This window comes from Nannospalax galili, unplaced genomic scaffold (genome assembly GCF_000622305.1).
Source record: "Nannospalax galili isolate Female #2095 unplaced genomic scaffold, S.galili_v1.0 scaffold180, whole genome shotgun sequence".
Classification (NCBI taxonomy): Eukaryota; Metazoa; Chordata; class Mammalia; order Rodentia; family Spalacidae; genus Nannospalax; species Nannospalax galili.
The window spans coordinates 4,327,962-4,351,175 of NW_008348199.1; the positions used below are offsets into that span (position 1 = coordinate 4,327,962).

The 23,214-nt window shown below is 45.7% G+C and overlaps 2 protein-coding genes across 3 annotated transcripts in view; one reads left to right on the plus strand and one right to left on the minus strand.

The window, feature by feature from the left end:
* Snu13 (small nuclear ribonucleoprotein 13) overlaps positions 1–5,471 on the plus strand; it is a 6,376-nt gene extending 905 nt beyond the window's left edge. The window contains exons 2-3 of the mRNA XM_008844793.2: positions 3,090–3,210; positions 5,077–5,471. Of these exons, the coding sequence (XP_008843015.1) occupies positions 3,090–3,210; positions 5,077–5,339 (384 nt within the window). The 3' untranslated portion in view covers positions 5,340–5,471. The remainder of the gene's footprint in view (positions 1–3,089; positions 3,211–5,076) is intronic.
* A 3,894-nt stretch (positions 5,472–9,365) lies between these two features.
* Xrcc6 (X-ray repair cross complementing 6) overlaps positions 9,366–23,214 on the minus strand; it is a 25,883-nt gene continuing 12,034 nt past the window's right edge. Inside the window, exons 7-12 of one of the 2 annotated variants that reach the window (XM_029569147.1) lie at positions 20,774–20,942; positions 19,716–19,877; positions 18,019–18,148; positions 15,086–15,186; positions 12,406–12,519; positions 9,366–9,840 (exon numbers count right to left, since the gene is read on the minus strand). In XM_029569147.1, coding sequence (XP_029425007.1) covers positions 9,644–9,840; positions 12,406–12,519; positions 15,086–15,186; positions 18,019–18,148; positions 19,716–19,877; positions 20,774–20,942 — 873 coding nt within the window. In that variant the 3' untranslated portion in view covers positions 9,366–9,643. The remainder of the gene's footprint in view (positions 9,841–12,405; positions 12,520–15,085; positions 15,187–18,018; positions 18,149–19,715; positions 19,878–20,773; positions 20,943–23,214) is intronic. The other variant, XM_008844794.3, reaches the window with a different exon arrangement.

Genomic DNA, 23,214 nt, shown 5'->3' on the forward strand with positions numbered 1-23,214 from the left:
GCGCGTGCTCCCGGCGCCGGTGCGGGGGGGGGGGGTGGTGGGCCCCGGCCGGGGCGGGGGGGGGGGGGGGGGGGGGGAGGGCATGGCGTAGTGGGGACGGCGGCCGCGAACTTGAGAGCCGGGTCTCCATCCGGTTTTAGATTCTCTTCTCCATCAGCCATCCTTAGGGTATGACCGGAATCCCGGGCTTCGGATCAGACACCCCGTCCCGCCACGAGCCGGCATCCCGTGCCCTGCGGGAGCCCTCCATGCCCTGGGACGGTTGACGTGGGTAGTGTGCGGTGACCGCCGGGTTCAGGAAAACCCCTACTGTGAGGCTGTGGCCTCAGATGGTGCTCTGGGAGCTCCACGTGTGTCGGATCGTGTAGCGTTCTAGCCGGTGCTTCCTGTTGCTACTAGTGCGGACTGGAGCTTGCTACGCTTCATTTCCGTATGAGAGTTAATCGGACAGTTTGGAGCTCTCTCTGGATGAATTTACTTTCCCGCCCCCACCTCCACGCTGCCTAGTAACTGGCTGAGTCTAGAACTTTATAGCCCTGTGCGCTTGACACAGTGAAGTCTTGGAATGGCGTGCTCTCGGGCTGAACTCTGCAGCAGCTTTTATGCGTTGCACAATGTTGATCACTAATGGGAAAGTGAGTTACCTGTGGTACTTGGAGGTGTGCGGTGCCGTCAGGCATCGCTTAAGGACAGGGATGTGTGCTGGTGGTGATTGTGAATAGAGCGTGAACAAATGTATGTCACACTTGCCACTCTGAATTTTTGAAGAAAAGTACTGTAGCCACAGCTGGCCTATATAGGCTGGCTTTAAACTGGAGATCCCTCCTACCTCAGTCTAAGTCAGGTGACAGATGTGTGCCACTGTATCAAGCCTGGCCAGTCGCTCTTGTGGCCTGTTGATTCAATCCCAAGACGGGATGTGCTGGTGCACTCTCTACAGTAAACATTTTTTATGGTACACTAATTGTACTTTTTTTTTTTTTTGGTCTTTTTTTTTTGAGACAGAGTCTCCCTGCAGCCCCATATGGCTTGGAACTCGCTATGTAGACCTGGCTGGCCTTGAACTCAGAGATCACCAGCCTCTGCCTCCGGAGTGCTGGGATTAAAAGGGTGTGCCACCATGCCTGGACTATACTATAATTATTGTATGTACTTTTTTTTTTTTTTTTTTTTTTTTTTTTTGAGACAGAGTCTCTCTGTAGCCCTAGCTGTCCTGGAACTCACTATGTAGACCAGGCTGGCCTTGAACTCACAGAGATCCACCTGCCTCTGCTGGGATTAAAGGCATGTACCACCACACCCGGCTTTATGTACTATATTTTCATACAACTAGCATCACAGGAGATTGGTAGTGCTAGAACTTTAATGACTAGTGTCACTGGACCTGGGGATTTTTCAGCTATGTTATAATTTTATGGGACTATCATTTCGTAAGACTTTTTTCAAAATCTTGCATGTTTCAACTGTCTGGTATCTAGGGAGACCAAATAGTTCAAGCTAGGGAATTAGGTTAGCTAGCCTGGGCTATATAGCTAAGCATGTCTCTAAAAGAAGTTGGATAAGCCAGGTATGGAGGCAGCACACTCCTTTAATTCCAGAACTTGGAGGCAGAAGCAGGTGGATCTCTGAGTTCAATCCAGCCAGGGCTACATGTGCACTTGGAGTTCCAGTTTCTTGAAAGGCTCCATTGATCCTAGGAATTAACAGCCAGCCTAGGTAACCTAGCAAGTTTCTTTAAGGAAGAAAAAAGAATATAAAAATCTGATAATAGCTGGGCGTACGCCTTTAATCCCAACACTCGGAGGCAGAGGCAGGCAGATTTCTGTGGGTTCAAGGCCAGCCTGGTCTACATAGTGAGTGCCAGGACAGCTGGGGCTACAGGGGAGACCCTGTCTCAAAAAGACCAAAATAAATAAATAAATAAATAATAAATAAATAAAGACCTGATAATAGACCAAGCCAGTGGAGAGGAACATAGTGAAAAAACAATAAATCCAAAGGAAAGAAGGAAGCCCAGGCAGGGCAAGTAGAAGACACAAAGGAATGGAGGTTTGGGGCCAGTGTGTTCATTAAAAACAGTCCCAGTGCTCCAGTTCCACACCACAAGCTGCATCAGCTTAAAGCATAATTCAGTCATTTTTCCTCTTCTGTCTTTTGTGTTCCTGCCTGGCTGCAGGCTTGCAGGATCCAGTTCCCCAGTGCTGGCAGTCCAAGCTTATGTGCCACACCAGGCCAGTGGTTTTTTTATCTATCTGTACAGTTGCGTACCATCGTTGTATTCAGTTTTAGACTTTTTTTTTTATCAACCCTTAAACCTGCTCATTAGTTAATAGATTAAAAATGAAGAAAACTGGGGGAGAATTTCACCTATCCCTACAAACTGATCTCTCTAGCTTTTCCCCTCCCTTTTTTTGCTTGTTTTCATTGTTTCTGTTTTAAATAGTCTTAAGTAGCCCTGGCTGGCCTGGAACCCACTGTGTAGAACAGTCTGGCCTCAACCATTTGCAAGCTGTGCAAGCACTTTTACTGACCTCCATCCCAGTCTGCATGGTTTGGCTTCTGAGCTATGCTTTTTATGTATTTTGTATCAATATCCAATTAAATTTAATAACTTCTGAACAAAATACTCTAATTGAATGGCTGTGGTAGGAAATCTTGGCCTTGGTTAGTTCATTGGTGGAAGTGGTATTATGTATCGCAATTTGGAAAACATTTTGTATATGTTATAGGGTTGAAGGATTTTAATGTGTTAGGAACCAGTATTCTCACTGAGAGCAGAGGGAGATAGACTTACATGTAGGATACAGGTGGAGAGTGAAGTCAATGCTGTGTTTACTGTGAATTTTAGCTTAATTTTGATTTGGCAAATCTGAGCAGTCAGCGTGTACTTTCAACCCCTGAGCCATCTGTCCAGCCCTGGGTTTTCTGAAGCAGGGTCTCATCTAGCCCAGACTGAACTGGAATAGTGTGTGTGTTTGGAAATGAGGTCAGAGGAAATCAAGCTGCCAGTGTGTTGTTGATTAATATTCTGTCATTTATCTGAAACAGCTTCTAGTCCAGTTTAACTGATGCCTGTGTTTTCCCCATAGACGGAGGCCGATGTTAATCCCAAGGCCTATCCCCTTGCAGATGCCCACCTCACCAAGAAATTACTGGACCTTGTTCAGCAGTCGTGTAACTACAAGCAGCTTCGGAAAGGCGCAAATGAGGGTAAGGCAGCCGCAGGATGGTGCTGGGAGATGCTCACACACCTGTTTCCATTGGGTCTCATCTGGATTTCTACTTTGGGAGGGGGGTAGAGTTTAGTATTCTATTGCCTCTCCCCCATCTCCTAGACTCAAGGAGTCTTCCTGCCTCAGCCTCCTGGATAGCTGGGTCACCACTGCACTCCAGATAGTCTTGACTGACCAATGAAAGCTGCATTTTGGCATTGGGTGCTAAAGGCTAGTGTGTTAGGATGTAGTTGCTGTATTTGCCTTATTTCTCTCAATATGTAAATGCATTTTATTTTTGTGTAATCACTTGAAAGGCAGTTATTAAGACTTTATGTATTGGAAACCAGGCGTGGTTGCGCACGCCTTTCGTCCCAGTACTCGGGAGGCAGAGGCAGGCAGATCTCTTGAGTTCAAGGCTAGCCTGGTCTACATAGTGAGTTCTAGGACAGCTGGGGCTACAGGGAGGCCCTGTCTCAAAAAGACAAAAAAAAAAAAAACCTTTTTGTATTGGGGCTGGAGAGATGGCTCAGTGGTTAAGAGCACTGACTGCTCTTGCAAAGGATCTGGGTTCAGTTCCCAGCACCCACATGACAACTAATAACTGTAACTCTAGTTCCGGGGGATTTGGCACCCTCTCTGGCTTCTGTGGGTACTGCATTGACACGGGTGTACTTACGCAGGCAAAACACTCATACACTAAATTAAATTTTAAAACTTTGTGTATTGACTTGTACCTTCTCCTTGGAACCATCGAAAGTACATTAATGTTTTCCAGTATCTGACACCATAGTTTTAGTGAATTTCATTTGGTTCCCAGAAGTAGTTCCCACTGTGTGTTGCAGAAGTTGTGGTGTTTTTTCCCTCTTTTTAAAGCAGAGCCTCACAAACTTACTGTGTAGCCAAGGATGGTCTTGAATTGATCTCCTGCTTCCATCCAGTGCTGGAATTAAAAATGTGCACTACTGTGCCTGGCAGTGGTTTCCTTTTGTTCAGTGGAATAATGATGTATGCCATGGTATTTCTGCCCAAAGAAAATATATAACACCAAATAGTTTTCTGTGTCAGAGTTGTTTTGTCTCTGAGGATATTAATTGAAACATCAAGCATGTTTCACATTCAAGATTTTATGGGCATGAGAATCTTTTACCTACGTTGTTGACAGAAAGCAAAGCAATCCATTCATGTAGCTCTGTTTTGCTGTATTCTCCATGCATCAGAGCCATCCCACGGTGCTCGGGTCAAACCCAAGGCCTCTTGCATGCTAGACAAGCACTCTGCCAAGAGCTGCATCTCCCGTCCTCTTGTATTAACGTATTAATATGTGCTGGCACATGTCTCCACACTGGTGAACTCTGGGGAGCAAAACCAAGTCCCTTTCTTCTTGGAGTGTATAGTGAAGGAAGGTATCATTTATGTATGTTCATGTCTGGTGGTCAAGGAAAATAGAAGTTGGGGTGAGGGCTTTTGCATCTTGCTAGATTCATTCTTCTGAGGAAGCGAAGTTTGAGCAGAGACCTGAGGCCTTGGTGGCAGGTTAAAACGAAAAAAGCATTGCTTGATGCTGGCAGGGCCTTATGGGGAAGCTGTTGGAGTTGACTGGGAAAGAGATGGTGGCAGTTTGGGACAGGTTTGGGATCAGAGGGGAGGAAAAAAGTGGCCGTTCAAGGTATAAGGTTTGAGGACAGCAGTAGGGTAATTGGTGTTTGCTCCCTTGTTATACCAGGGCTGCTCCAGGCAGAAATGGCTGTGCCTAAGCATTTCACCCATTTCCCTGGATCTCGTGTTACTTTTTCCCTGCTCTGTAGTGGCTGCTCTGCCCAAGTCCATGTTATCTATTGGCTTCACATACTTGTCTCCACAGCCACCAAAACCCTCAACAGAGGCATCTCTGAGTTCATTGTGATGGCGGCAGATGCTGAGCCCTTGGAGATCATCCTGCACCTCCCACTGCTATGTGAAGACAAGAATGTTCCCTATGTGTTTGTGCGCTCCAAGCAGGCCCTGGGACGGGCCTGTGGGGTCTCCAGGCCTGTCATCGCCTGTTCTGTCACCATCAAAGAAGGCTCTCAGCTAAAGCAGCAGATCCAGTCCATTCAGCAGTCCATTGAGAGGCTCTTGGTGTAGCCTGTGGCCCCGGCCTTGCTTTCCCTGTCGACCCCCAGCCCCCATTGTGTATCGTCAATGTCTACGTTTGCATGGTGTTTTCAGCAGCTTTTGGTTATAAAATACTGTACTACATCTGGTTTTTGTACTTTTCGTTGTCTTGCAGTTGTTTTTCCCTGACTCCCCACTATTTAATCTTTCTTTAAAAAAATGAACTGATAACTAAAACAAAGGCCACAGGTAGAATGTCGCCATTTAACAGCAGGAATAACCAGGAAAACCTAAGCGATACCCTGCACTTCCATCTGGAACTCCCTCCTGTGTGCAGGGCGGCTGGCAATACACAGGCCACTTTGAGTTTCTCGTGCCCTGCATACAGAATCTCCATGTTTCCAGGACTGAGTTTTTGGGGGATGTACAGTTCCCTCCTCCCCAGCCCCATCATTTCAAGAGAAATATTTGTTTACTGTTAGGCTTATGTCCAGGTGCCACTTACTAGTGCCCTCCTGTGTGCTTCTGAGTGACCATGTATTCTCCCCTACGTCCCACTGGGTGAGTGACTGAGGGGAGGGCAATTGACCTGGATCTTGAAGAGTCAGGAGTGGCAAGGGCAAAAGACTTGCTGCTGGAATAAAGGATTCTGGGAAAATGGTGGCTCTTTGGCTGCATCTACACAGAGATGATAGAATCCAAGAAAACCCTAGTCCCCTGATGTGGCCTCTGCCACTAACTGGGAGCCTTTACCCCTTCCTGCCCCATGGGCCAGATGTATTCTGTCAAATGAAGAGTGCCAGTGGGTTCGTTCTGGAGCACCCTAATAAATATGTATTTCACCTTAAAATGTGGCAGTGCCTGACCCTCAGTTTGTATCAGCTGACAGTTGAGATGCAGTGCTTAGCATTACTAGAGTAGGTACAACTTTTTGGAGGTGAGGGGCATTGAGATGTGGCTCTGTGTAGACCATTCTGGCCTGGAACTATCAGATCCTCTGGTCTCTGCTTCACATACTGGGATTGCCCACGTGCACTAGCACACATGCTTCAGCGTGTGGGGGCTTGAGGTCAGGGCTTCTGGAGTGCTACCACTCACCTTATAGGACCCAGCTGTCTTGTTTTACTTGGTGCTGGGTATTGAACCCAGGGCCTTGCACATGTCAAATATTGCAAATTGGTGTAGCCAAGCACATACCAATCACAGCTGCTTTCCCAGACCAGTTAGAATTTTTCACTAAGGCTGTGTAAAATTGTCACCCCCTGTCAAATAGTTCCTGGTCTGGCAGTTCTGAATTCTCTTATATGAACTCAGTCATTGAAGTGTTGCTTTCACTTGAGTAGGATTTCTTCTTGTTCGGAGACAGGGTCTCTGTGTACCCTAGCTGGCCTGGGTAGACCAGGTGGGAGATCTCCCCTGCCTCTGCTGGAATTAAAGGCGTGTGCCACCATGCCCAACCTGGCTAAAACAGGATTTCTTAATACTATTGACATTTTGGGCTGGTTTTTTGTAGGTACCACCTTAATTAATGCAGGCTGCTTGGCAGCCTCTGCCCAGTAGATGGCAGTAGCAACACAGCGCACTCAACCACAATGGAAAACCACTGCTGCAAAAATCAGGCACATGCAGACTTAGTTGGTTCCTGGAGCCGCTGCCCTCTTGCCTTGTGAACTTTACATCTGTATAGTTGCAGAAATTTTCTTCCATTGTGCCAGGTACTGGGTACTGTGGCCAAATGACAGTTTTCACGGGGCCTGTTTGGGCCAATTTGTCCACTCCAGCAGGGACCACACTTGGAGACAGGTGACCTAAGAACCATCTGAGTTGCTGAGGACCTGTTTACCTACTGGGCCAGTCATTTCTAACTCCAGTGTTTGCATCTCTACTGTCCCAGGGAACTTGGTTAGTTATTTGTGGGTGGTGGAGTCTTAGGTAGTTCTCACTTGTAAGTTTGTTATATAATCACAGTCCAAATAAGCAATCTGGTGGATAGTGGGGCTGAAGAAATCCAACCTCGGGAAACGTAGCTCAGTGGTAGAGCATCACTTAGTTTGTTCAAAGCCCTAGGTTTGACCTCCCTACCCTCAGCACTACAAACACAGACAACCCCACAACCCAAATGGAAACTAAGGTCTACTTAAAGAGCCCTAACAAGGGAGGTTGGTCTGGAGCTCCTCAGATTGCCCTAGGGTCCAGTTTGCTGTGTAGTCTTAACATCAGTTCCCACAGTGAAGCATGGATTTGTAATCACCTGCAAACCCCGGGCTCACCAGCTCCACCTTTTGCATTCCATGCACACCTCTTCCGTTCTCAAGCCCTTTGCACTTGATGCTCATTTACTGCGAGGCCTCTCATGGCCATGACTGAAATACAGCGAGCTGCTGTCACGCTTTCTTTTCCCCTTTAGCTCTGGAACAGTCTCTAACCTTGAAGTTAAGCCAGTGTCTGGCATTTTCTAGTCTCTTATTACATAGCAGGTGCATGTGAGTGCCCTAACACCTACATGTAGCAATACTCTCACAGACACTCTGTGGAAGGAAGTGTATGCTGGATCGATCCTAAGCCTAGGGATGAAGTCCTCTCATTGAAGCCAACCACTTACAACAAAGTTGGCTCCAAACTTCTGTGTAAACGTTTTATTTTGGAAAGTCCTTGATGTTCATTCAGGTATATAATAAGCATATGGCATATGGTTGGTCCAGTTTCCTCTGTAAGGAATCCTCTTCTTGCATAGTTCCACACAATGCCCCCGTCATCCTTCCAGTCTACTCGAATTCACACCCAAAGGGAGGCAGGGACTGCCAGACATGGAGCACATGCTCAGGTCCATGTTCCCAACCAGAGCTCGCCATGGTGCTACCTGATGGATCGAAGTATGGAAGAAGTTAGGAAGTAGCACCTTGTGCTGTTCCTGATTTTATTTGGGCCACAGCACCTTATTATTACAGAAAAGAGGAAACTAGAAACATTTTTTTAAGGTTCAGAAATGCCAGATAAGTTCCCAAAAGTGACGTATTTGAATGCACTAGGGCCAAGATGTAAATTTACTGTTTATCTTGTTGACTTCCCAAAGCCCAATTCCATTGAATTGAGTGTTTCTTCCTAAGTATCACAAAAGGTAAAGAAAGCCCACATCAATTACAGGGAAATATCACCTAAAGCGCTTATCCTAGGCCTTGGGTAGTGGATTTGATTATGCTTTTGGAGACAGGGTCTCCCTGTAGCCCCAGCTGGCCTGGAACTCACTATGTAGACCAGGCTGGCCTTGAACTCACAGAGATCGCCTGCCTCTGCCTCCCAAGTGCTGGGATCAAAGGCGTGTGCCACCACACCCAGCGAGATGGACATTTCTTAACCAAGGAATTTAGCCCCTTCTCTACCCTCTTCATGGGGTAAGGCTCCCTCTCGTCCTGAAAGACACAGGACCCTGTAACCCTGAGTCCCAGGCCCCCCTCAGACCAGGACCCTCTAACCCTGAATCCCATGCCCCCCTCAGACCATACAAAGCCTTCTAAAAGCTTCCTTTCCTCAGGGAAAGAAAGGGGAAGATGGAGCAGGGAGAGGACAGCACCAAGGGAAAGACACCCCCCTTATCTTCTTGAACTTCCTGTGCCCCCATGAAAAAGAGGAAGGTTTTACCTAAACTGGAACCAAATTTCTAGGGCAGCAGAAAATGGATACAACTTCCCTCTCATGTCATAACAGCAGCACAATCTGAAGGACTTGCTGTTAGTAATGACGCAAACTATCAGAATTAGAAACGCTAGTCATTTGGCTTCTGAAATTGGAATTTATACCTTCGAACGACACATTTAAAGGAAGCAGATAGAGGACAAAGGATCAGGCAAACAACCCTGCTTCGGCTTACCACCCCTGAAGAACCACTATGTTCAATTCACTTGTCCCTAATGTCGCACTGCCCCTGACCTCCACCAGTGTGTTTTATTTCCACTGTGATATGTATTTCCAGTGGGAGAGAAAATTGAGCTAAGAGCCCATGACTAGTGATCTCTAGATGTGAGGCAGATACCTCTACCCTTCACAATAAACACTATGTAGTACAAAGTTGGAGCTCTTTATTCACACAGTAGAGTAAGGCACAGTGGGGGGGGCAGTCTCCATGGCAACAAGAGGTCCTATAAATGTAAAGTCTCTGCATTTCTGTCAGGCAGCTCTTTGTAGTAAGGAGAAACACCTGCTTACTTGGTGAGACCAAAAGCAGGCGGATGCCAATGTAATGCAGGCAGCCTGGCCATAACAGGGAAGGCGGATGAGAGTGTGATGATGCAGGCAGCCGGGCCGTGACGGGGAGGGTGGCTGCAAGTGACCTCCAGTCAGTTCTTCTGGAAGTGTCTGCTGAGAGCATCCAGCAGGTCTTGCTTCTTGGGCCCACTCTTTAGCCCCCGGGCCTTGCAGACCTCCTTCAGTGCAGGCACAGTGAGCTTGCCTAGTGTGCCCTGGACAATGTGGGCCTTCAGCTCCTCTTCAGATAACTCCATCTTGGGCTTTTTGCTTCCAGAACCTTCATCATCTGGAGAAGAAGGGCAGGAAGGAATGACTAGAAATCTGGCAGTGGTTTCCCAGCTACGACATGGGACCTCATGATCTGAGTTATAGTTTACCATCAGCTTACCTAAAATAGCTGCTCATTCTGTGTGAGCCAAACAGTTTCAGGGGCTGGAAATACAGCACAGTGACAGAGTGCTTGCCTAGCAGCTTAAGGCTCTGGGTTAATTGCCAGCAACTCCAAGGGGTAAGGGAAAAACCACTTACAGACACTGTATGGGTTCCAAGGCACCAAGAGATAAGAACACGCAGGGTGAGATGAATGCATTGCGCAGTGCAGGAAGAGCTCCCTTGGGAACTTCCCACAGGAGTCCATTCTGGTGCAAAATAGAGAAAGCACTATGGCCACCGATCTGACCTCTCACCATGCCTTTCCTCACAGGTCTATTAGGCAAGCAAAGCCTAAATGTGGCTTTATTTGGCCAAAGATAGTCAAAAGGATCATAACCTAAACCAGAACTATTCCAAAATGGTGACCTTGTACAAGGTGATCTCAACAAATGTGAGCCTCAAGGAAACTCTGGGTCCATCAGTAATAAAAAGGCTGTCTCAAAGGAAAAATGGTCAATGCCAATAACAGGTATGTACAGAGGAAACATAAAAGCCATGAAACCACATCTTACTCCTAACTGGAGAGCTACACATCAGAGCAGGACATCCATTCCCTCTACCTTTAATTTTTGTAAAAATTTAAAATAATAGCCAATGTGGTGGCACACACCTTTAATCCCAACACTTGGGAAGTAGGGGCAGGCAGATTTCTGTGAGTTTAAGGCCAACCTGGTCTACATACACTGCATGCTCCAGGTCAGCTGGGACTACAGGGAGACGCTGTCTCAAAAAGAGCAAAAAAAAAAAAAAAAGTATACTTCCTGACCAGCAACTCCACTGCTAAGAATTGTTCTACTGATCTGCTCATACAAATACACAATGATTGTTTGTGTTCACTGTAGTATATGCATCAATGAGAGGTCTTATCAAATAAACTGGGACACCTAGTCACTGAAACACTCTCTATGTACCCTGCAGCCTAGTTAAGAAAGATTTGACTGGGTGTGAGCATCATGTATATGTGTGAATCAGAAGATAGCCTATGAAGTCAGGCCTCTCCGTCCACCTTTCTGTGGGCCCCAGGGAATGGAATTCCCTGCACGACAAGTTCTTTTAATCGATGAGCAATCTCATCTACCCTCTGCAGCCTAATTTTGGGGGAGGGAGATGGGGGGACTCAACTGTGTAGCCTGGCTGTCCTGGAACTTAGTATGTAGGCCAGGCTGACCTTGATTTCAGAGAGATCCACCTGCCTCTGCTTCTGGACAGCTGGGACTAAAAGTGTGTATCACTATACTTGGCTGCCTAATTTTTAAAAATGAGGAAGAGTGTCAGCTAAATGACTCACTGAATAAAAGGGCTTACCATGTAAGTCTGACACTGTTTGAGCCCCAGAACCCACGCAAAGGTGGAAAGAGAGAACTGACTTTACAAAGTTGTCTTATAAGCACATGTGTGCCATGGCATGTACATACCCACATTCTCTCACACACACAACATGCACACACATACACAATAATAATAAAGTTTAAATTTTTAAAAACGAGAGCCGGGTGTAGTAGTGCACACCTGTAATCTGAGGCAGAGGCAGGCAGATCTGTGTGACTTTGAGGCCACCCTGGTCTGCAAATTGAGTTCCAAGCTAGCTAGCGCTACAGGGAGACCCCCTCTCAAAAAGACAACCCCAAAAACCACACACACACACATACACACACACACACAGAGGGTATAGTATCTAATAGAAAAAGCTGAGTCACAAACAGTTGACTAAGCCAGTGGTGGCACACACCTTTAATCCCAGCCCTCAGGAGGTGGAGGCAAGTAGATCTCTGAGATCAAGACCGGCCTAATCACATAACAAGTTCCAGGCCAGCTGGGGTTACAGAGAAACCTGTCTCAAAGAAAAAAAAAAAAGAGACTAGAAAACAATATAAATACTCCATCTGTGAGACGGCTCAGTGGTTGAGAACACTGGCTGCTCTTGCAGAGGACCCAGGTTTGGTTCCTAGCACCCACATGGCAGCTAACCACTGTCCATAACTCCAGTTCCAGGGGATCTGATGGATGCCCTCTTCTAACCTCTTTGGATATTGCACACATGTGGTGCACTTATATTTACCCAGGCAAAAAACTCACACACATGAAATCATAATAAATGAAAGAAATTCAAAAATATAAATACTCCATCTGTGCTAAAATAGGCACATTTGTATAGAAATGTCTAGGTTAAGTATTTAACACTGGGCCACATCACTACTCCCATGTATACAAATTTCTGAAAAGGCTGGGGATGCAGCTCAGCAACAGTGCTTACCTAGTGTATGTGAGGTACTGAATTCGATCTCTAATACCTCTATCCCCCCGCCCCTCGTCATGACAAAAATGTCTGACAGGACATTATCTTCTGTGATAAGTCCGTAAAGACCATAAGGGCAGCATTTTAAAGGAACCCACTGCACTTTCACACCCAGCTCCTTACCTTGTCTGCGCTTGGTGACTTTTCCCTCAGGATTATAGCCTGGTGGGTAGACAAGTTCTTTAAACTCATCTGCCAGGGAGCCCAGTCTCCTCTTTATTGCTTCAACCTTGGGCACTAGAAAATCAAAACACAGAAAAGTGGCTAGATGAATTGCACTCCAGGGTCCTCTCTAGCCAGCTCTTAGGAAACAGAAGATAATACCAAGTCAGGTGGGAGGGGAGGGCCAGATACAAGGAGTTCACAGGTCATGAAAATATTCAGCAAAATCTTAGCATTCACCATATACAGCTGTCCCTCAGCATGTGTAAGGTTCTAGACCAACCCTGCAAAGCACCAGTCCCTTATGTAAATGGCATAGGATCTGCATATGTCCTATACACACATCCTCTCTCGTACTTCAAATGGAAGCTGGGGACATAGAGGTAGTACTTCCTCATCTGCCTAAACATGGAGCAGAAGAGCACTCTGTCTTAACGGTCACCACAATAATGTATGGTGGTGTATGCTCTTAATACAGCCTGGTATGAAAGGTGTGATGAATAACCTGCAAGCTACACAGGCCAAACTACTTGCTCTGATCCATTTAACCTTTATAAGGATCTTCAGGGGTGGAGAGCTGGCTCAGTGGTTAAGAGGACCTGGGTTCAGTTCCCAGCACTCACACGGAGGCTAACAACCATCTGTAACTCCAGTACCAGGAGATCTGATGCCCCTTTTTTTTTCAATATTTTATTTATTATTTTTATGTGTATGTGTGTATTGCCTGCATGCAGGTAAGTGCACCTGTGTCGTGCAATGCCCGTGGAGGACAGAAGAAGCCGTGGGATCCCCTGGCACTGGAATTATGGACAGTTGTTAGCTGCCATGTGGGTGCTGGGATTCGAACCCGGGTTTCCTGCAAGAACAGTGTTTTTAATCACTTAACCATCTCTCCAGCCCCCCTGACGCCCTTTTCTGACCTCCATGGGCACTGCACGATATGGGTACACTTATATACATGCAAGCAATACACTCATACACTCATAAAAGTAATAAAAAATATTTTTTAAAAAAAGGATCTTAGGTTGGGCATGGTGGCACATGCCTTTAATCCCAGTACTTGGGAGGCAGAGGCAGGTGAATCCCTGTGAGTTCGAGGCCAGCCTGGTCTACATAGTGAATTCCAAGCCAGCTGGGGCTACAGGGAAACCCTGTTTCAAAAAGACCAAAACAAAACAAAACACAAAAAACAAAACAAGGATCTTAGGGGTTGGAGAGATGGCTCAGGGGTTAAGAATGCTGAATGTTCCTGCAGAAGATCTAGGTTCAAATACCAGCACACACATGGCAGCTAACAACTGTCCATAACTCCAGTCCCAGGGGATCCGACAGCCTCTTCTGTCCTCCACAGGCATTGCACGACACAGGTGCACTTACCTACATGCAGGCAATACACGCATACACATAAAAAAAAAAACAAAGCAAAACAAAAAAAAAAAGATCTTCATTGAATCCAATCTGCTTCCCAGTGAATGTTTACTTCACTGTCAGTGAACTGCCTATGTCCTCTTATAGACATGTAAGAGCATCATAATTAGGGGTTGAGGGGCTGGAGAGATGGCTCAGCAGTTAAAAGCACAGGCTGCTCTTCCAGAAGACCCAGCACCCACATGGTACCCAACAACCATCCATAACTCCACTTCCAGGGTATCCAATACCCTCTTCTGACCTCCATGGGCATTGCACAACACAGGTGCATTTACATACATGCAGGCAACACATTCATACACAGAAAATAAAAAATAAAGAAGGGGGTTGAATAGTAGGGCCAGAGAAGCCCAGGCCTGGGAGGCAAAAAGCTCGCTCATTCTAGATGGTAATGTGGTTTTTCTCAGGCCAGAGCACAGCTTGAAAGGAAGGCTCGTTTCAGGCAAGCATAAGGAATCCAGGAGGGATTCACTGGATGCCAAATGTAGACCCATCACTTAGTACCTGTAACCTGGGCAAATCATTCCCTTTTATGTAAAATATGGACAGGCTTTCTTCCGAATTATGAAGATTCAATGAGCTAACACCTGGGATGACAGTGCCTGGCATTGCTGCACCACAGGCACTCAGCAAACGTTATAAATATCAGCTTTCACCAACATGCAGTTGAGAGGCTCGGGAGCCTGATGCTCTTTCCTCCTGTCATAGCAGAGCTGGCCAAATCTGTTCCAGGCAGTCTGAGCTGATCTAGAAAAGAGAAGGTCTGGACAAGGAGGTAAGGAGGGCGTAGAAAAATGGGTCCACTCCCTAGCCTAAGGATATATAGCAAAACAGAAGCGATCCTCCATTGTGAGCCCCAACCCTGTGGAGTTTTTGAGATAGGGTCTCAATGCCATAGCCAGGTCTCTGATTTAAAATTTAAAAATACCTTCTTGGGCTGGGCGTGGTGGCGTACACCTTTAATCCCAGCACTTGGGAGGCAAGAGGCAGGTGGATCTTTGTGAGTTCGAGGCCAGCCTGGTCTACATAGTAAGTTCCAGGACAGCTGGGGCTACAAGGACACCTTGTCTCAATAAGACAAAAACAAAAACAAAAAAACAAAAAAACACCTTCTTGGGCTGCGAACTCAGTGGTAGAGTGCTTGCCTAGTGCAGGTAAGGCCATGGGTTCTATCCCCAGTACTGCCAAACAACTAGGCTTGGAAGTTTCTTACATGTCAGATCGACCACTTGCTCAGACTCCATCATATCCAAAGCCAAAGCCTCCAGGTTCCTGAAGTGCTGCTGCAGCACCGGGTTCTCAAAGCTGTCACTCCTGTCAAAACAGTGACACAGAAACAGTAATCTTACATATCCAGCAGGTCCCAGGCCAGCCAAGAAAAAGATCCTGAGGAGACAAAAACCTTAGATCAACTCCTTTCTCTCCAATTTCAATTTATTACTGGATGATGGTGATGTGAAAGTCAGCTGCAAAGCAAACCTGTGCACTTACTTGCCTGTTGCTAGATGCTGTGGGCAGAGACAGAAACAGAGGAGACAGAATGATGAAGGATGGATGGAGGGGATGGGGGATTCAGAACACAAGTGTATGGAGAGCAGGAACTAACAACCCGAGTCATGCACACACGGCGTGAATCCTGTCTCCACCTCTGTTCTAGTTAGAGGAGACTGAGAAAGGGGCCTTGTGCGTCTAAGCCTGTTTCATCTGTAAAACGGGCACAAACCAACCCTTCCCACATTTTTTTGAAATTGCATGTGTGTGCCTCAGATCGAATCCAGTGCCTTGCATAGTCCTGCATGGTAGATTCTTAATGCTCCCATTTGCTCAGAAAGGACTGTGCTAAGACATTAAAAAAGACTTTTTTTGGAGATAGGGTTTCATGGATTCATCTAGACTCAAGCTCACTACATACCAGAGACAACCTTGAGCTTCTGATGCTTCTTCCTCTATTTCCCCAAGTGGTGGGATCACAGGCACATAGCACCACACCCAACAAAATGTACTATGTGCCCAGAAGTAGAAGTAGCACAGGTACAAAAGATGCAATGTGAAAACCATGGGACTAAGAGCCAGGTGTGGTGATGGATGCCTGTAATCCCAACACTCCCAACACCCTGGGCTATACAGCAAGATATGGTCTCAAAAATTAAAACAAAACAAAAACCAACTAGGAACATGATATGATAAGCTATCTCCAAAGACACTGAAATGGCCAACAAGCAGACAGACGTTTAGCTGTACCGTCACTAGGAAAACAAATGAAAACCATGATGAACCATCACCTGTCATCTCTGAAGATGACTGTGATCAAAAAAACAAGAGTCCGACCACTATGCCACCACTATGCTGGCAAGCTATAGTCACACCTCCTTCCCATGCTCATCAAGGAGTCGAGGGGGGAGTCAGTTACCCCTCCCACCCAATCAGTCGGCCATAGCTGCATGTAGGGGAAGGGCTAAGGATATATAAGCCATATTGGGCAGCTGTCGGGAAGTCACAGGACCTATATTTGAGTGTGGACTTTCCAGTGCAGCCGTAAATGGGGGATGCCCACTTTTCTGTAAATAAACCTCAATCCTATGCTCTGTTGACAAGCCCAATAAACTAGTTAGGATTTAAAAAAAAAAACAAAAAAAAACCAGAGCTAATGGAAACCCTCATTATTTCACCAAAGTTGACCCCATGTTGGCAAATCCATTGGTCTTTGATTTTTTGTTGTTGTTGTTTTGGTCTTTTTTGAGACAGGGTCTTCCTGTAACCCCAGCAGGCCTCAAGCTCACAGAGATCTGCCTGGCTCTGCCTCCCAAGTGCTGGGATTGAAGACGTGCAGGATGCCTGGCTTTGGTCTTTGATTTCTTATCCCTACTTTTCCACTTAAATTTTATTATATATATTTTTTTTACATAATCTGCTTCAAGTTATTTCTCGAAAAATGTGTTAAAAATTGCCTCTCTTTGGAATAAAAATATTCTAAAATATAATCAATATAATCAGAACTTTAATTCTCTATGTACTTAAAAAAATTTTAATTTAAAAAAATTTTAATTTTATTATCTTATGTGTATGAGTGTTTTGCCTGCATGTATATAAGCTCATCCGTGTTGTACAATGTCCAAGGAAGCTAGAAGAGGGTGTAGGATCCCCTGGACTAGAGTTATAGATGGTTGTTAGCTACCATGTGGGTGCTAGGAATTCCCAGGTCCTCTACAAGAGCAGCCAGTGATCTTAACCACTAAGTCATCTCTCTAGTCCCTAAGATTTTATTTTTATTTATGTGTATGTATGTCAGTCTATGTGTGCACGTGTTTGCAGATGCCCAGAGAGGCCAGAAGGCATTGGATCATCTGGAGCTGGAGTTACAGATGGTTGTGAGCTGCCATATATGTGGCTGGGAACTGAGCTCTGGTCCTCTGAAAGAGCAGCATGCACTCTTACCTACTGAGCCATCTCTCCAGCCCCTTTATGCACTTTTAAAAATATATATTTTATTTATTACTTTTATTTTTATGTGTATGAGTATACTGCTTATATGTAAGTGAACCAGTTCTACATACTTTTTTTAAAAAGTTCTTGGTGCGGGCTGGAGAAACAGCTAAAAACCATCCATAACTTTAGTTGCAGGGAATCCTACGCCCTGTTCTGACCTCTGTGGGCATTGCATGACATGGGTGCACTTACACACACAAAGGAACTATACTCATTCATAAAAAATAAAAATTAAAAATTAAAAAAAAAAAGTTATTGGTAACAAGTAATAATCTGGTCAGGTGTGGTGGTGTACACCTTTAATCCCAACACTCAAGAGGTAGACAGAGACAGATGCATCTCTGTGAGATCCAGGCCAGTCTGGTCTATATAATGAGTTCCAGGCCAGCTGGGACTGACTACAGGGAAACTCTCTCAAAAACAAAACAAACAAAAAATAAATAATGACCTAATGATCTGTTCTTTTGGGCTAACTGAAAATAAAATCACATTCTCTTTGTCCATGTCTAACATGAATTTCTGACAGGATTCAACTTGGTAGACAGCTCCAGAAATAAGCCTGCAGTTGACCCCAGTGCTCACCTATGCGTCAAAGTGTCGGACCAGTGCTCACCTGTATGTGAAACTGGTGGACCAGTGCTCACCTGTAGTAGTGCTCACCTGTATGTGAAGCGGAGCTTTTGAACTATAGCCTTCATCTTGTCTATCTGCTCTGGGTTGGCCATCACTTTCTCGGTAAAGGGCACCTTCCGCTTATCATCCGCATAGGGGAGGAAGACAAGCTGGAAGCCTGAAGAAAGGAGATGGGCTCTGAGATCTGAGCAGCTGCTCGTCTCTCAGCTCACATTCACCCCTCTGCATCCTATGATATTGGACCCAAGGCCCTCAAAATCCCATTTCTCCTCACCAGAGAACACCCATGAAAGTCGGCCTTTCTCTGGGGATGCACGGTTGAGTCTGACAAGGAGGAGGGGCACCTCTCTGTGTGTTTACTGTTTCTGTCCATATTGCCCCAACAAGGAGCCACTGCCAGCACTGCCAGGTAGCAGTAGTTGGTTCCAAACTCCTGCTTGTTTGCTAATCCAGAGCCAGCTGGCCATTGTCTCCTCCTTGGGGAGCTAAATCCCAGCTCCCCTAGGCTCTCCTCTGAGCTTCATCTTTCCCCATTTTAACTCCACCCTCCAGCATACGTTAAAGGGAAGGTAAGGGGTGTCATGCAGATCTTGGTCCAGTTACTACATGGTTCCAGGAGGACTAAAAATCCAGCCTCCGTAACCAGCGCTACTGCCAGGTAAAGGGACCTTGGTAGCAGTGCTGTGGGAGCAAGCAGGACCAGCAGGTCCTTGTCTCTGCTCTTTGCAGACATGGACGTGGAGCTAGCAGCACAGGGCATGACACAGTGAACTGCCGCTGAGAGACAAGGGCTTAGTACCTGAGTGTTCTAATGACCACAGCTAAAAGTATCTCCCGGATAACTTGATAAAATTCATTTCTATTACCATGCTCAGAGGAGGAGGACTACCATGGGTGACAGCTGTGTGCCAGGCATGAGCACATTTTATTCCCTATTCATCTTAAATATAAAGCAACTTTGAGACAAAGAATAGAAAGGTTGTGTGCCCAAGTTGACCAGCTAACCAGTGGGTCCAAACAAAAGAGAGCTTTCAGACACACAAGCATAAAGCAAAGTCAAAGCTGGACATAGGGGTACATGCTTACAATCACAGGACTCAGGAGGCTGAGGCAGGAGGATCACAAGTTCAAAGTCAGCCAGGACTATATAGTGAGGCTGTCTCCAAGAAAAGTCTCAAAAGAGACAAAGTCAAGGCCAGGAATGATAGAGCACACCTTTAATCCCAGCACTCAAGAGGCAGAGGCAGGCAGATCTCTATGAGATTAAGGACAGCCTGGTCTACACAGCGAGGTCCAGGCTAGCCAGGGCTATACAGTGAGACCCTGTCTCAAAAAACCAGAGGGAGAGAGACAAAGTCAAGACTTCAAAAATCCACTTTCTCCACTCTGCCACACTGCCTTTCAATTACAGGACAGAAACTGAACACTAAGCTTGGCAACGGATGACAAGCAATAGTTTTCAGTGTCAGCAGAGACACCCTGAAATCTGCAGCAGACATCACTCTGCAAACAGTCTAGCTAAGGAGCTGTCTAATGTGGTTGTGCACACGATGCACGGCACAACTGTCTCTGATGGCCTTACCTGGCAGTGCATCACACTCACCTTAAAAGCACACATTTCCCAGATGATTCTAGACTACGGTTCAGCAGATCTGAACTGGGACCCCTAAGGGACTCCAAAGCACAGGTGAGGCTCCAGAGCCCTGGATCTCTCTACCACGTACCTGGTGGAGTCACCTGAAAGTTCTGATTATCCAGCTCCTCCTCCTGTGGCATCAAAGCCACAAAGTACGGGGGGATGTTTTTTCGAGGTGTGTATCTGCACACTGCTATGACCCCCTTCTCCAGACACTTGGTGAGCAGAGCACTGAACAAGGTCGAGCTCCCTAGGAAACAAATGGCACAGTGAGCGGCATCCTAAAGTGCTTGTCTCCTTTCCCCCTCGTCCCTTAGCACAACCCTACAATCTTCCATTTTGTTTAAAGGGCCATGACATCAGTAAGTAAATGGTGAAGACCCAGAACTGATGGAAAGCTGGGGGCGGAAGGAGCACAGAGAGGAGAGAAAGAGACGCAACCAGGTCCAAAGGCTCAGCCACTCACTTTGGGAGTGAGAATGGTTAGTGTCAGCTCATGTACTAATACGAGGCTAACGGGATGAACTTCAGGCACTAATGGAAAGCACTAAGGTATGGAGAGGGCTCCTTGTGAGGTGCACAACACACACTGCGGCAGAATTCACGTCCTCTTCAACTGCCAGCACTAGAGAAACCTCTTTAGGTTTAGTAGGAGGGGGTGTCCTGGGTTTGAATTTTGTTCTATTATCTCATCTTTTATGTAATTCCATAGGATTAAAGTTTTTAAAACCTAAAATTCCAATCATCACCTGGATTTTTTATAATGCATGCCAGTTTATTAAGGTTCTAGAAGAAATTTAACTTTAGTCTCAATTTTAGTTTCCCAAAATTTGAACACGAAACATTTTCTATTTCCTTTTTCTTTTGCAAACATGAGACACTAAAAATAAATAAATAAATAAAAGAAGAAAAGCACATGAAATTATCAGAAAAAAGTGATGGGGAGATATGGGAAGAGTTGGAGGGGAGGGAGTGGGCATGGATTTGATCAAAACACCTTATATGCCTGTATGAAATTCTCAATAAATTATTTAAAAAAAAAAAAAAAAAAGAGATACACTTTCCAGCCACCCATTAGCACCTCCTGTATGGGGTCCAAGCAGTACTCATTTAGCAAAGAGGCCTTGTCTATGCACTCGCACTCACCGTTGACCAGGGACTCCTCGGGGTACACGAACAGGGAGGGCCTCAGGTGCTGGTGCCGCTTCAGCATTGCCAGAGGCTTAAAGCCGATGAGAATCAAACCTGGCTCATCAAACCGCTTCAGTTCTTCTGTTTCCTCTTTCTCTAGTACAATGTGACGACTCCCATAGGTCTGAAGAAGGGGGGGGAATACCAAGGACCACAAAAGGGCTACGTGGAGGTGCAAAAAGGCAGCCACCAGGCACCAGAAGGTTAAAACTAGCTCTGAGGGGTTGAGAAGATGGCTCAGTGTGGAAGTATTTGCTGTGCAAGCATGAGGACCTACATTTGGGCCTCCAGCACTCAGATAAAGGTCAGTACGCCTGTAACCCCAGCACTGGGGGAAGAGAGGGACGGACAGGAAGACTGCTGGAGCTTGCTGACCACCCAGTCTGGCTGAAAAAACCGACAAGCTCCAGTTCATGAGAGTCCCTGTCTCAAGGGAATAAAGTAAGCAGTGACAGAGCAAGACATCCAGGATCCTCCTCTGCCTGTGGCGAATGCACAGGCCTGCACACCTACACACACCAACATACCCCTCCATACTCACATATACCTCCAAGCTCTCTTCGAGGAATAGGAGGATGGCTCACCAGGGCCATCCTCCTTATACAACCAGGAATTAACATTTACTTAAGGAATACCAGGTAATTTACACTTGTCATCTAATGTGTTTTTTTTTTTAACAATCCTAGGAGATAGATGTTAAAAACTATTTCATAGGGACTATAGGATGTAGCTACATCAACAGTAAAGTGCTTGCCTAGCATATAGGAGGCCCTGACTTTGATCTGTAGTAAATCAATCAAGCAAAAAGAAAAAACCTGTTTAAAGTGAATTGAATTGAAGACCAATGGTTGAGCAACTCCATCCAGATTACGCAACTATACTGGCCTTTAGTACCAGCACTAAGGCAGAGATTGGTAGATCTGAGATCGAGTCCAGCCTGGTCTACATAGCAAGTTCTAGGCCAGCTGGGGCTACAGGGAGACCCTGTCTTAAAAACACCAAAACAAAACAGTAACTCCTGAGCTTTCTGGTGCCAAAGGTCACGCTCATAGGCCATCCCTGACACACAAACGTTATGCCAGCCAAGGACTGGGGATATACAGCTCAGTGGTAGAGCACTTGCCTTTTGGCTTATCTACAGAATGAGAAGACCTACATCAGGGTCTGGGTTGAGGGCTCAGTGTAAAGGCCAACACACACCTATGGAATTACTGTTTGCATTCAAATTCAAGGTTGCACTCCCTAGGAAACAAATGTCACAGTGAGCTGCACCCTAAAGTGCTCCCTTCCTTGGTTATCCCTTGGCGTAACCCTACAATCTTATTTTCTTTAAAAGGCCACGATATCAGTAAATAAAAGGAAGACCCAAAGCTTGGGGAAAAGTAGGGGTGGAAGAGGCACCTTGATCACCTTGATCAAATACTGTTTTGATCCTGAAATGTGACTACTGTTAGAACTCAGTGGTAGAGTTGTATTTGGGTTTATGAGCAACAAAAAAAGAGCCCTTCTCGTTTATTCAGGCACACTGAATCAAGAAAGAAATTCAGTGTACTATCCAATAATCCAACACAAAAATCTAGTTACTTACAAAATAGAAAAGAAAGTTTTATATCTTCTCGTCCTTCAAACAAGACACTCTGGTTTGACATTTATACTCGAAAACAAACTCATGGGTTGAATAAAAACATTTAATTTGGGTCCTGAACTTACATAAAAATCTGATTCTTGCATTTCATATAATTGAAAAGGATATTGTTTTTGATGTCACATCCTTCTATAGAAAGTATGAGAGGGCCAGAGAGATGTTCTGTATTCTCTTTCAGGTTCAGAAAGGCAGGTATGTGTCCTTTTAAAGCACAGAAATATCTGACTAGTTCAGCAAAAAAAAGAAATTCTCACCCTTAAAAAGCAACCGACCTCACACCTAAACTTTCCCTCACTCCTCATCTCCTGACTTCTATCACCGCACTGGAGCGAGGACTCCCAACTTCGAGTGCAGTATGTGCTGAGCAATCAAGGTCAAAGTTTCCACCATCACCTCACTCTTTAACTTTCTGCACTCACTGATCCAAACGCCATGGTAACAGCAAAGATGCACTCAAAATGTGACTTAAGATTATACTTCTCAGACATTAGACTTAAGTCCATATAAAAAGTTATTTAGACAATTATTTCTCATTGATGATTTTGTTCCTAATCAGAAAGTGCTGCTCAGATGTAAGACTTCAAATCTCGGTCTGCAACACTGTAGTGCCCACCTATAGCTAAGGGAGACAACCCACCATTGTTCAAAAATGATGGCTGAAGCTGGGCGTGGTGGTGCACACCTTTAATCCCAGCACTCGGGAGGCAGAGGCAGTTCCAGGACAGCTGGGGCTACAGGGAGACCCTACTTC